This window comes from Phyllobates terribilis, unplaced genomic scaffold (assembly GCF_046119375.1).
Source record: "Phyllobates terribilis strain yellow unplaced genomic scaffold, ASM4611937v1 Scaffold_12__6_contigs__length_324123572, whole genome shotgun sequence".
Lineage (NCBI taxonomy): Eukaryota > Metazoa > Chordata > Amphibia > Anura > Dendrobatidae > Phyllobates > Phyllobates terribilis.
This window is the reverse complement of record NW_027362772.1, coordinates 196,250,473-196,264,409: the sequence shown is the minus strand read 5'-3', so window position 1 is coordinate 196,264,409 and position 13,937 is coordinate 196,250,473. Positions and strand designations below refer to the sequence as shown.

The window sequence follows — 13,937 nt, the reverse complement described above, 5'->3', positions numbered from 1 at the left end:
TAGACTTCGGCAGAGTAAAGGGGATAGAACACCACATCCCCACAGGGAGCCACCCACCAATAGAAGAGAGACACAGGCCTGTACCCCCTGCACATTATCAGAACGTCGAGGGCATGCTAAGAGAAATGAAAGAAGCTGGGGTCATTAGAGACAGCGGTAGCCCCTGGGCAGCCCCCTTGGTTCTGGTGAAAAAGAAAGACGGCACCATGAGAATGTGCGTGGACTATAGACAAATCAACCGTATCACCCACAAAGATGCATATCCGCTGCCTAGAATAGAAGAGTCTTTAGCCACGCTAAAATCAGCTAACTTATTTTCTACTTTGGACCTTACTAGCGGGTACTGGCAGGTTCCTGTGGCAGAGGCTGACAAGGAGAAGACCGCCTTCACCACCCCGATGGGACTGAGTGAGTTCAACTGTATGCCCTTCGGGCTCTGCAACGCACCAGGGACCTTCCAGAGGCTGATGGAATGCTGTCTAGGGCACCGAAACTTCGAGATGGTCCTCCTTTACCTGGACGACGTGATCGTCTATTCAAAGACCTACGAGGACAATCTAAAGCAACTGGCCGAGGTGTTCGAAGCCCTGGCAGGCTATGGCCTGAAGGTGAAACCATCGAAGTGTCACCTGTTGAAACCAAAGGTCCAGTACCTAGGGCACGTGGTAAGCGCGGAAGGAGTGGCCCCCGACCCTGACAAGGTCACGGTAATCAAGAGCTGGCCAAGCCCCTCGAACATCAAAGAGGTGAGACAGTTTCTCGGGTTGGTAGGCTACTACCGAAGGTTCATCCCCGGGTTCACTAAGATGGCAGCTCCTATGCAGGACCTCCTGATCCGACAGTCTAAGTCCAGAAGTCAAAAGCCACCCTTCAAGTGGGATAAACCGGAAGAGGAGTCCTTCCGCCAGTTGAAGATGGCCCTCACGGGGGATGAGATCCTGGCCTACCCTGATTATGGCCAGCCTTTCATTCTCCACACAGACGCCAGTAATGTGGGACTGGGAGCCGTACTGTCCCAAAACCAACAGGGCAGAGAACGGGTGATCGCATACGCCAGCCAGAAGCTGAGGCCCACCGAGAGGAACCCGGAGAATTACAGCTCCTTTAAGCTAGAATTCTTGGCGGTGGTGTGGGCCGTGACGGAACGCTTCAAGCATTACCTGGCCTCCGCAAAGTTCACGGTGTACACGGATAACAACCCGTTAACACACCTAGACAATGCAAGACTTGGTGGCCTGGAACAGCGGTGGATGGCCCGCCTCTCCAACTATGACTTCGTGATCAAGTACCGGGCAGGCAAAACCAATGCCAACGCTGATACCCTATCAAGAATGCCTCACTTACCTGAAGGGTGACGAAGACCCAGAAGAGCTGGAGGAGGTAGAACTCCCCGCGTTTCACCGGTATGGAGCCGCTCAATACTCCCACCGCGTGAAGGAGGAGGATCTAACAACCGTGATGATCAATCCCCTACCTCACCACAGCTGGGCCGAGACCCAAGATAGTGACCCTGCCATCCGCCTAGTGAAAGATCTGCTGACCCAGGGAGATGCCCGCATGGATCCGAATGCTCCAGAGGAAGCCAAGCAGCTATGGAAAGAGAAGAGCAAGCAGTTCCTCTACGAAGGCAAGCTGGCAGAAGGATTGTCAACCCCCGGACGCACGAGCTGACCTGGCAAGTCGTGGTTCCAAGGCGGGATGCAGCTATGGTCCTGGGGGCTTACCATGACAGAGCGGGGCACTTCGGTTGGAAGAAACTGGAGTTCCTGCTAAGAGGACGGTTCTTTTGGGTCGGCATGAGAGGGGCTGTAGAGAAGTGGTGCAGAGACTGTGGCCCTTGTCACCTAAGGAGGAAGGACCGTGCCAGCCAGAAGACACCCTTGAGGCCCATCGTCACCACGCAGCCTCTTGAGCTGGTAGCTCTGGACCACGTCAAATTGGCTCCAAGCCGGTCAGGATACATCTACGCCCTGACAATCGTGGACCACTATTCCCATTTTCTAGTGGTGGTCCCGGTGAAAGATTTGACAGCCCAAACGGCGGCCAGAGCCTTCCAGCAATATTTCTGCCGTCCACACGGGTATCCGGAACAGGTCCTGACAGACCAGGGTCCAGCGTTCGAGGCTGAAATCTTCCAGGAGTTCTGCAACCTCTATGGCTGTAAGAAGATTCGTACAACGCCTTACCACCCCCAAACCAACGGGATGTGTGAGAAGATGAACAATATAGTCATTGATCTCCTAAAGACGTTGCCCCTGGAGGAACGCAGCCTGTGGCCAGAAAAACTGCCGGACCTGATAGACTTATACAATCATATCCCGATGAACGCAACCAACTGCACCCCGGCTTACCTGATGCGAGCCAGACCGGGTAAGCTGCCCGTAGACCTGGAGATGGGAGTCCTAACACCTGAGGACACCTCCCCGGATGCGGACTGGGATACGGAAAGGCAACTGCAGTACAAGAAGGTACAGGAGAGTGTGGAGAGGAGCTTGGCCCAGGTGAGAGAAAGGCAAGAAAGACTCTTCAACCAACACGCCCCTGCTGGTCCCCTAGAACCTGGTGAGCAGGTCCTGAAGCGGAAGAGAAGGCTACATAAGTTGGACGACCAGTGGGAAAGGGAACCCTACACCGTACTGCAGTCTGATCACGACAACCCGAAGGTGTGCGTGATCACCAAGGACGGAGGAGAAACCACTAGTACCGTCTCCAGAGACCACCTAAAAAGGTGCCCCGAGCAACTCCGTAGTGCAGAAGAAGATCAAAGTGACCTTGAACCCGCAGAGGACAAGGAAGAAATGATCAGCACCGTTCTCGGAGAGTTCCCTCAGTCCTGGACTCGAATAAATGATGCCATAGTGGTACTCGTCCTGCATTTCCTGCAACCGACTGCGCAACAACCTGCACCAGAGCCGGAAGGTGAAGAGGAGCAAGCAGTTCCAGAGGCAGAAGAGCCTGAACCAGCAGCCCAGGAGAATCAACCCTCTGCTGACAGTGAGCCTGCCATGCCTGCGGTAAGCCAAATGACCCGCAGACAGCTGCCTGCCCTGCCTGTAAGTCCAGCTGGTAGCTGTACCCCTAACGCTAGTGGGGAAAGCCAGGTTGGTCCACCAACAGACAGTGGGCTACGTAGATCAACCAGGAGCACAAAGGGGCAGATACCCGCTCGCTGGAAAATATAGAGTGCACTAAAATTGTAAATAACCCTATTGCCAAATGTTGAAATGTTTGCCAAGTTACCTGCATTTTTATTAATAGTGTATTTCAGTTTCTTGCAGCTACCGTAAGGACTCAAAGGTTATGGACTTTTTATAACCGGGACCTTGTATGGACTGCGTTCGGAGCCTAACCAAGGAATGAACTAAGACTGTAAAGGACTTGGGGTAGGACAGACCCCCACCTGGTTAAGGCTCCCCGTTGTATTGGTGATATGGACACCTGGTCACAGACCACACTGTGACCTTAAGAACTCAATCTGTGCGTCGCTTGTATACTAATGTTTTATGGTCATGCATATAATCCTTGTTTACTGTTTAGTCCCGGAGTACTAAATTTCACTAGGGGGGAATGTGTCACCCTGGCCTGGATGCCACAAAATGTAATAAAGCTGTGTCTGAGAGCAAGGGTGAGGTTCTCTAGTCAGGGGAACATTAGCATGCAGTACCTCCTGTCTCAGGCCAGTAGGGGGAGCAGGCTGCCCCTATAAAAGCTGGTACTGGGGGCAGGGTTAGAGAGAACTTGAAGGCCTGTCTCAGGACTGAGACTTGTCCCAGAGCAGAGCAGGGACAGACAGTTTTGTATTGCACCTAAGAGGAAGTGTGGCAGGAGGAGAGCCACAAGCCAGAGACAAGAGGCGAAGAGAGCCTGTCTTGGCAGATAAAAGACTTACTTTACCAGACTTTGGTGTCTGAGGCTGGGAGGATTCTACATCCTCCAGCAGATAACCAGTCCGCTAGGGACTGTATATTCCTTGGCCTAAGAAGCCTGGATTCCCTGCCACAACCGAAGGGACCAGTAAAGCTGTACAAGGCTGGGAGCAGAAAGGAACCCATGTCGCAGGCCATACAGGCGAGAATACACGGAAAGCTCGGAAACGTGGGCTGTTACTCTATAAGGAGGAGATAGCCAGAAGGAGCGCAGAAAGCACGGTAGGCCTACACCCTCACCCTGACCAGGGCCAATTTCCCCGTTGCTCTCAGACATCCAGGTCCCCTCCTAGACGGGACTGTTTATGGGTCAGTTTACCTGTTTTAGTAAAGACCCTGGACTGCAACTTGTTGTCTGTGTGCTCCTTGCTCCTCCAGCACTATCGGCACCGGGACTCTCACTACCATCACTCCCACCATCCACCACACTGCCCTGGGGCCGCACTCTTCCCGTGGGGAGTCACACCATCCCAGCTGCATATATCATCAGCCCCAGCGGTCTGCCCTGCAGCGGCGGTTCCTAATGACCGCAAATCCACAGGTGGCGTAGTCGGACATAATCAATAGCACATAACGGACTACCACTGGCCTGACCACCCTGAGCCACGGAACCGGGTTGCCACTACTACCCCCACCGTTTCCCTATTGCCCGGATCCGAGTGCCCCACGGCCCAGGGGGCGAGTCACGTACATGTGCTGTCTGTGTGCACCATGAACCGTACACAGAGAGCACACACACCCATTACAGCCAATGTGCCAGCGCACACAACTGATTTTCCACATGGACCAGCAGCCTAATAAACATGCAATCCCTGCAAGTGTTGTGGCTCTCTAACAGCTGTGAGACATGCAGCCGAACATATTTTTCGAGCATGCCGAAAATACTCTGTTAGCACCCGAGCGTAGTTGGATAACACCTTATCCGAGCACGCTCGCACAACACTACTGGGTAGAAAGGCAAAATGAGCAATTGTAAGTAAACAATGCTATATAATATGGTTGCAATATATTAAGAAGATAAAAACTTTGATAGGAGGAGTGCTTCTTTAAACTATAGCATGTATTTGACTCCCTGATGAAGCGGTAGCGAAACACGCGTTGGGGTGGTGTGAGAAGGTTGTGGTGGGCTATCTCTTGTCAGTATCATGTGTAAACTTTAAACAACTACCTCTTGGAGCCTTTCTGCGATCTTTACGCTTGGCACTATGCTCTAACTATTGATCTTTATACTGCATCTAATGAATTTATTTTTTGGTCACTAGACATTTATATTCTGTTCATCATTCTTTTCTTACCGGAGAGTTATACTTTATTCATTTAGATAATTTATCAATTTATATCTGTATGAACAGTGCACTTCAATATCTGCCATTAAATGAATATTTATGATCCAGTACTGTATTTTTCAATCATGGCACATCCCTCCCCTCTTTTTATTATTCATCTTTAATCATGCCCTTTGTGCTTTATTAATTAATTTTGAAGAGAACAATTTAAGTAAAAACATCAAGTGATTTGTATACACTGCCTCTACATCAGCTGCTTCTTGAATACAGTGTTGTAGGTTTTATAGCTTGTATTGTCCTGAACTCTCTTTACAAGATATGATTCTGCTCACTGATTTTAAATTACTTACCCCCTTGGTGCTTTTCACAGGAGAACCAAAAGCCAGTGTGGAAGTATTTGAAGGCATACTTGTCATCCCCCGTCTCCCAGTTATAGTGAACGACATTCTGGTCCAATGTCCCATTGATGTCAGATACGTCGCTGTTTGTGGCCGTGCTGTTTAGACTTAGCACTTGGCAGTTTTTACTTTTCACTGCTGACAAGCAGGGGGGTTTCACAACTTTGTGGGTTCCTTCACACCAGTAACTTGTAAAGAAAGCTGCCACAGAGAAACTCAAAGCCAGTAGGTTCAGCACCACCGAGAGGATTGACCGGTTCTTCCTGCTTAATTCCATACTGAAGATGAAGCTATATATCCATGAGTGCGTGCATACAATTTTCCATTGGCTTCACTTCCGTTTCTTCATACCTTGCTGGGAACGATCTCGCATGTCATTTTAGTTACAACAGATGTACTTTTCTTGCAAGTCATGACCAATCAGTAAGCTGTGTACATGTTTTTTTCTGTATTTCGTTACTAGTCTTTTAGCTTATTTTGTCATCATCTATAAACTTCTGATTGACACAGTACCAAAAATGGAAGAGCGCTTTACTTTGTATTCAATATTGAAGTTACTTGCATAGGTATAGAGGAAAAGACTGATTTTTCCTGAAGCATTTTTGAGGAGTATATATCAGTTTGATAGTTTTAAGCGCTTTCTGAAATGGAAAGAAAAATATGAAGAGCGTAAGTAGAGATTTTCTCAATGGTTTCATTGACAATGAACAAACAGCATCAACCTAAAGAACAGTGCACAGCATGGTTTAAGAAAATCTCTTTTGATTCCCCAGTCTGGTTTCACAGAGATTTTTTCATAAAGGCGATACTGCACCTTTTACACATAGAACAACTGGTCATAGACGGGGACAACCCTGGCACACGCTGCAAACACATTTTCACTAGCGGTGCTCCAGGTGCGCCGAATGTCTGTGGAGAAAATCCTATCTGGCCAAAGATTTTATCCATCATAAGTTTAGCTAAAAACATACAACTCTGCCCTTCACCTCTCCAAACAAACCTATTTCAACACTTTTATCACCTCACTTTCCAACAATCCTAAATTCCTCTTTGACACTTTTTTCATTCCCTCCTCAATCCAAGAGTGAAAGCCCCAACTACCGACCTCAGCACTGATGATCTGGCTAATTAGATCAAAGAAAAAATTGACCATATCCGACAGTAAATTTTCTCCCAATCCCCTAATACCATGCACAGTCCTCCCTTCCCCAATGTATCTAGGTCACTCTCTGTCTTTGAACCAGTCATGGAAGAAGAAGTAACCAGGCTCCTTGCATATTCTCGCCCTACTACCTGCACCAGTGACCCTATTCCCTCACATCTCCTTCAGTCCCTTTCCCCAGCTGTCACCACTCACCTAACTAAAATAGTTAACTCCCTTCTAATCCGCTATCTCTCAGATAACTCTCTCCTTGACTCTCAATCTGATTTCCGCTCTTTACACTCCACTGAAACTGTCCTCACTAAAGTATCTAATGATTAACTAACAGCTAAATCTAATGATCACTGCTCCCTGCTGATTCTCCTGGATCTCTTTGCAGCATTCACCACTGTGGATCACCAGCTCCTCCTCGCGCTGCTCCGCTCTATCGGGCTCAAGGACACTGCTCTCTCCTGGTTCTCCTCCTACCTATTTGACTGCTCCTTCACTGTATCTTTTGCTGACTCCTCTTCCTCTCCTTTTCCCCTTACTGTCGGGGTTCCACAGGGCTCAGTCCTAGGCCCCCTCCTCTTCTCCATATTCACCACACCTATTGGACAAACAATCAGTAGATTTGGTTTTCAGTACCATCTCTATGCTGATGACACCCAATTATACACATTGTCTCCTGACCTCATCCCTGAATTATTACAAAACACCAGTGATTGTCTTTCCGCCATCTCTAAGATTATGTCCTCCCTCTATCTGAAACTGAACCCGTCAAAAACTGAACTACTTGTATTTTCTCCCTCCACTAACCTACCTATGCCTGATATTGTCATTTCTGTGTGTGTCTTAACCGTTACTCCCCAGCAACAAGCACGCTGTCTCAGGGTCATACTTGATTCAGATCTTTCATTCACTCCCAAGATTCGATCACTCTCTCGCTCATGTCATCTACACCTCAAAAACATTTCTAGAATTCGACCTTTTCCTACCTTTGACTCTGCAAAAACTCTTAGGCTATGTGCACATGGTGCGTTTTTTGTGCATTTTTTCCATGCAAAAATGAGCCAAAAATGCATTGTAATCTTTATCCCAGGATTTCCTATGAGAATTTGGAAGATCTGTGCACATGATCAGGAATTTTCCTGACAGGATTTCATGTGCGTCTAAATATGCAGCATGTCAATTCTTTTTGTGGATTTGCCTGCGTTTTTCCTACACAATACATTGGAAAAAATGCATGACAAATACGCAGGCAAAAACACACCAAAAAACGCAAAAAAAAGCAAACACGTGGAATTTCCGCAGTTTTTTTTAGCTGCCAAGAGGTGCAGAACCTTGCAGAAATTTCTGCACGCAAATACTGATTGTGCGCACAAACCCTAACTGTCGCTCTGATTCATTCTCGTCTGGACTACTTGCAAATCTTTACTACTCAGTCTCCCTCTTAATAAACTCTCCCCTTTCCAATCCATCCTGAATGCAGCAGCCAGGATGATATTCCTCGCCAACCACTACACTGACGCATCCACCCTGTGCCAGTCGTTGCACTGGTTGCCCATCCGCCACAGAGTTCAATATAAACTAATCACCCTCACCCACAAAGCGCTCCATGCTTTAGCACCACCCTACATCTCCCTGGTCTCGGTCTACCACCCTACCCATGCCCTCTGTTCTGATAATGACCTAAGATTAACCCTAGAACGCATACCTGGGGCCTTGCAGGCCCGCCCTTTTAATTGTTTTCTATTTTCTGCAAGATTTCTTTAGTTAGAATTTTGAAACTCTAGGTATTCCTCAGGTATATAGTTGTTTGTCATTTCCAGTTGGTCATTTATTTATTATTCACACACGGGCCTAAAAGGCCCCAGGTATGTGAAAATGTAGATTTTTATGGTCATGCGTTCTAGGGTTAACATCCTCAATCATCTGAACCTCCGACTCCCGTCTCCAAGACTTCTCGCATGCTGCGCCAATTCTTTGGAATGCACTACCAAAGGACTATTCAATTAATCCCCAATACCCATAGTTTTAAGTGGGCCCTAAAAATGCAGTTCTTTAGACTGGCCTATTGCCTCACCTCACTATCTTTGTTTTTCGCATATAAAATTTACTTCCAAATCAGGACCCTCGTATCTTCTCTTCACAACCCCCCTTAATAGACCTCTATGTCTGTACTTGTTCACATACTGGTTGGTGACTTATTCATTCAGCTTTATGTGATTACCCTATTTATTACATTGATGGTTGACCGTACAATACAAGCAATTGTTACCATCCACCTTTCGGGTCTCCCCTATTTCCTCATAGATTGTAAGCTTGCGAGCAGGGCCCGCTCTCCTCCTGGTATCTGTTAATTTATGTGACTACTGTTATTCTGTAATGTATTTTATTGTCTCTACAAGTTCCTCTAAAACGTTAAGTGCTACGGAATATGTTGGCGCTATAGAAAAATTATTATTATTACTTTTATCAGATCTCTTCTATTAGGGATCAGCCACGGTCATATAATACTGGAAAATCTAGAGGTGATTAGACAAGTGGACTCTACTTCAGGAATAACTTCCCGTCTGTATCAGAGTCTTCTTACTAGTTTCCTGAACAGGTTTCCTCCATCACTTTAAGAGTGTAAAGATTGGCATCTTTGTCAATAAGTGAAGCCCCATCGCATGTCACATCTTCATTTGTTATATATACTCAACAAAATATCTAAATCCTACTAAAAATTTGGGAGACTGCTTGGTAGAAAAAAATCAATAAAAATCAATATATCAGTAATATTTCATAAAACAATTAAAAATGAGTTATACAAGACAAAGAGCTGCACATGCTGAACAAGGAGACAATATCTAGTAAGGGGGTGAGTAGGTGTGGAGCCAAGACAACAAGGTCAAAATAATGGAGGGACCGTGATTATAATATGGAATGAATGCTTGTATAAATGCTATAATGCAGTGAAGAACAAATAGAAGAGCAGCTAGACTGAGCATAGCCTAAAAAGCGGAAAAAGAAAAGGTTCCATGGTGAGTGGGGGGAATAGAACAGGTCTGTAATTGTAACATGGTAATGGTAGATTAACAGAAGTAGAAAAAATGCTGCATAGAGAAAGGTTAGTTCATACCATCTGCTGGGATGATGCCCACCCACAGGCAAAGGCTTGTGACGAAATGGGTATCTGGGTGGGTGCTATCCCAGCAGGGGGAGAATCACGTCGGTATAAACTTCGTTTCTGTATGTGCTGCATTTTAAGTTGTGCCCAGTCCAGCTGCTTGTCCTTTGTTTTTCACCACACTGTAGGATTTATTCTTATCTACACAAGCATTCACTCTGTAATGTCTGTCTATTCTTTTGGTCTTGCTCTCTTGGTTACACAACCTATACCTCTAGATGTCATGTATTACAAGTTTACTAGCATTGTCTTCTCCTGCGTTAGGCTGCGTGCACACGATGCGTTTTTCATGCGTTTCCGCTGCGGAATTTCCGCAGCGGAAACGCTTCAAAAACGCATGGTAATCCGCACCCCATGGTCCCCAATGGCATTCCGCAATGTCAATGCACATGCTGCGGATTTTTCCGCAGCGTTTCTGCAGCGCAAATGAATCCGCAGCATGTCCATTAATTTTGCGGAAGCGCCGCCATTGACTTGCATTGAGACGCATAGAATCCGTGTCTGTACATTTCTACAAGCGGATAACATGCGTCTCAATGTGCGAATGGTACCCAGTTCTAGAGGAGAGGAGACTCTCATCCAGACCTGGGTACCATTGTACCTGTAAAAAAAGAATAAAATAATAAATAAAGTTTATATTCACCTGTCCGGCGGCCCCTGCAGCGCTTCTCCTTCCAGGACCTGAGATAACGTCGCGGTCATGTGACCGCAGGTTGTCTCGCGATGTGCCGGCAACCAGGAAGAAGCCAGGACGAGCGCTGCAGCACACGCCGGGGCATCGGGGGTAAGTATAGCTTTATTTTTTTATTTTTACGATCACACTATATAAATCCATGCCGGTTGCATGGATTTATACAGTGTGACCTAGTTGTCAAGCACTTTCCAAGTGATGCTATCGCCTGGAAAGCGCTTGTCAATCTGCATGCGGAAACACATGCGTTAACGCATGTGAATCCGCATGTATTCTGCGTTTTTTCTGCCAGGGAGATGCAGAAATTTTCTGCTTCATTTCTGCATCGTGGGCACATAGCCTTATGTGCTGCCCTTTGTCCTGTGTGACTTATTTGAATTGTTTTATCATTTTTTTTCAGGATTTCTATTATCTATAGGATTGGGTTACCCACTGATATTTCTTACTATTTTCTATCCTCTATTACGATACCTAGCTTAGTCCAGCCTAATCTTCAGGTTTGTTCCTGAATGCAAATTAGGATTATTGATTCTACAAAACACCAGTCTTCCCACATCACATTGGAATTACAGATTTGTAGCTTTGCCCGAGGTGTCACATCAATAAAACACATTGATACATATGATGAGGAATGCCCTTGGCTTGAAAGATAAAGGCACAGGAAAGTACATATAATAAATGAAGTATAGCCCAACGCTGGTCTGAACCACCCCTCAACATCACAGAATATTTTTTATTTTTTATCCATTGAAACAACATGTATGTATAAAACAAAGGTGCCATAGGCAAATTTGAGAAAATATGGTGAATGTAGTTGAATCTATTTGTTTTGGTTCCGACCCGACTTGTGCAAGATATTGTAGAAAGTTTTTGGGGCAGTGGAGAGTTTGAACTAAAACAATGGAATATTGTCTTAAACATATATATGGATGACTTATGAGGTATAATTTTAAGGGAAATGAATGTACTTTCTGAATGTAATAATATATGATCCTTTTGCAGGTTAATTAAAATATGGACTTTAAACAGAATAAGGATTTCTCACAGAGAGTTGCAATGCCATGACATTGTGGCAGCAAGTGCTTATTGCTGGTTATATTTTTGGTGTGGGTGAGGGGGACCAATGTGATTTTGGGAATGGAATCTTTGACTGTGTAACATTAAAAATGCAATAAAAAATACTGGATAAAAAAAATCTAATTTTTTTTTCACCACATGCACCAGGCAGCATACTGTCCAATGCTATATTTGCAGTAACTTAGGATATAACATTTTTTAAATATCCTACTTAGGAGTTTAGCAAACAGAAAAAGAAAAAGGGGCAATACGTTAGTTGACAAATAACAGATATTTAATAACCAAGCCACTGACAAAGTGATTATGGTGAGTGTCAGGGACTCCACAGAGATGACACCGGGGAGATCACGCAATATCTCATCGTGCCATCACTGTGTCATGGATTTCATCCAGAATCGCGAGCACACGATCCAGACTACTCTCTACTTAGGTGTCGGCAAGCGACCAGTGAGCGTATGGCGTCACACCTCTGGCTGCTATTTAAGACTTCCCATTTTTTGAGGGATCCAAAAATGCTTTTTCAGTATTTAGAAAATGTGATGTGGGGGATGGGTGTTCACTAGCATCCACTGATATGGTGAATCTCTATTCACGTATACACCACAATGATGGGATTGCAGCAGTGAGAACATTTCTTGAAGAGATGGATATGGACAATGTGTGTGTTGACTTCTCTGTGAAGCTTCATAGGACAGATATGTTCTGTGTCATAATACAGAAGAAACCAGCTATGTGGGCCCTGGTAACCCCAGCTTAAAAAAAGAGGAACAAAATGACTATTCATTTTTAACAGTAATCATCCAATGCAAGTGAAAAAAACTGTGCCCTAAGGCCAATTTCAGATGATCTGATTTGAAAAGATCATACTCATGTACCCCCATAATTATCTTCCAGAGCTGTAAGACAATACAGGATTAGACCATGAGGGGACTTTTTTGGGGAGGAAGGGATGATAGTGCTAAATACTTTTATCGTACTCGACTAAAAGGGGGACCACAGATGTAGTCCATTTGTTCTCAAAAGAATACTAACACTAATCTCAATATGAGAGGGGTTGATTACTATGTTTATTTATTTATTTTACTCACTTATATAGCGCCATTAATTCCACAGCGCTTTACATACATTATCATCACTGTCCCCATTGGGGCTCACAATCTAGATTCCCTATCAGTATGTCTTTGGAGTGTGGGACGAAACCAGAGAACCTGGAGGAAACCCACGCCAACACAGGGAGAACATACAAAATCCTTACAGATGTTGTCCTGGTGGAATTTGAACCCAGGACCCCAGGGCTGCAAAGCAACAGTGCTAACCACTGAGCCACCTTGTAAGTGTTCATTACTGTTGTAATCCAATTACATGGTGCATGTCATTTTTTTATCCTTGTGGCCACTTCATAATGGGGAAAACTGAAAAAGCAGGAAACTAGGGAAACTTAGATGCCAATTCATATATTTTAGAGTTGTTACAGGTAATGGGTGTACTTTAATCATGTATTGTGTATAGGAGATGCCTTGTGTTTAGTAATGATAAAAAAGCATAATTGTTGTTACACTGGTAGCCTCTTGTTTTTAAAATTACATTAATATGGTGCTAATTGCCTTGCTCGGACAGGCCTACAGGAGAGCAGGTGAATCCCATGGTAGGCCCCTTTGAACTATTGGGCCCTCCACTCCCATACATGAGCAGTAGTTGATTCACTTGATTGTACACTTTATTCACTATGTACAGACAAAGGCAACATCTTAGCAATCATTTAGAAAAACTTTACAATTTATTATGCACAAGCAGAGATAAAATTGTGTATCAATGTAATGTAATACTTGCATGTAGCAGAACAGTGAGACCCCCCTTATTCTATGTTATTGGTGGGCCTTTGGAATAACAGTCCAACACTGCTAACAGCTATGTTTTTATTGTGGCGCTATGTAAGGTAAAATGCAAAAGACAATGCTTATATCTGAGTGATGATGTACGCATTTAAAGAGAACCTGTTAGCAGGCTTTTGGCAACTAAATTACAGGCTTGGTCATATTTGTGCTTTGATACTGATTAAAATGATAAGGAAACCGTTTTGTAGTTTTTATTTAATGTGTTTGAAGTTTAATGATAACTTTGTGTATCGGGCCAGGCCTGTGGGCAGGATCTTGTCTTGGTGCTCTGGTCCCTTATTCATCCTCCTATGTGAATGACAGGTCACTGATCTTATGCAGCCAGTGCAGTGGTCTCCGAAAAAATAA

The 13,937-nt window shown here is 45.0% G+C and overlaps 1 protein-coding gene across 5 annotated transcripts in view; it reads right to left on the bottom strand.

Moving 5' to 3' along the window:
• LOC141173198 (germ cell-specific gene 1-like protein) overlaps positions 1 to 13,937 on the bottom strand; it is a 93,866-nt gene that overhangs the window by 37,259 nt on the left and 42,670 nt on the right. For all 5 annotated transcript variants that reach the window (XM_073657825.1, XM_073657827.1, XM_073657823.1 and 2 more), the window contains one exon: positions 5,563 to 6,251. In XM_073657825.1, the coding sequence (XP_073513926.1) occupies positions 5,563 to 5,887 (325 nt within the window). In that variant the 5' untranslated portion in view covers positions 5,888 to 6,251. The remainder of the gene's footprint in view (positions 1 to 5,562; positions 6,252 to 13,937) is intronic.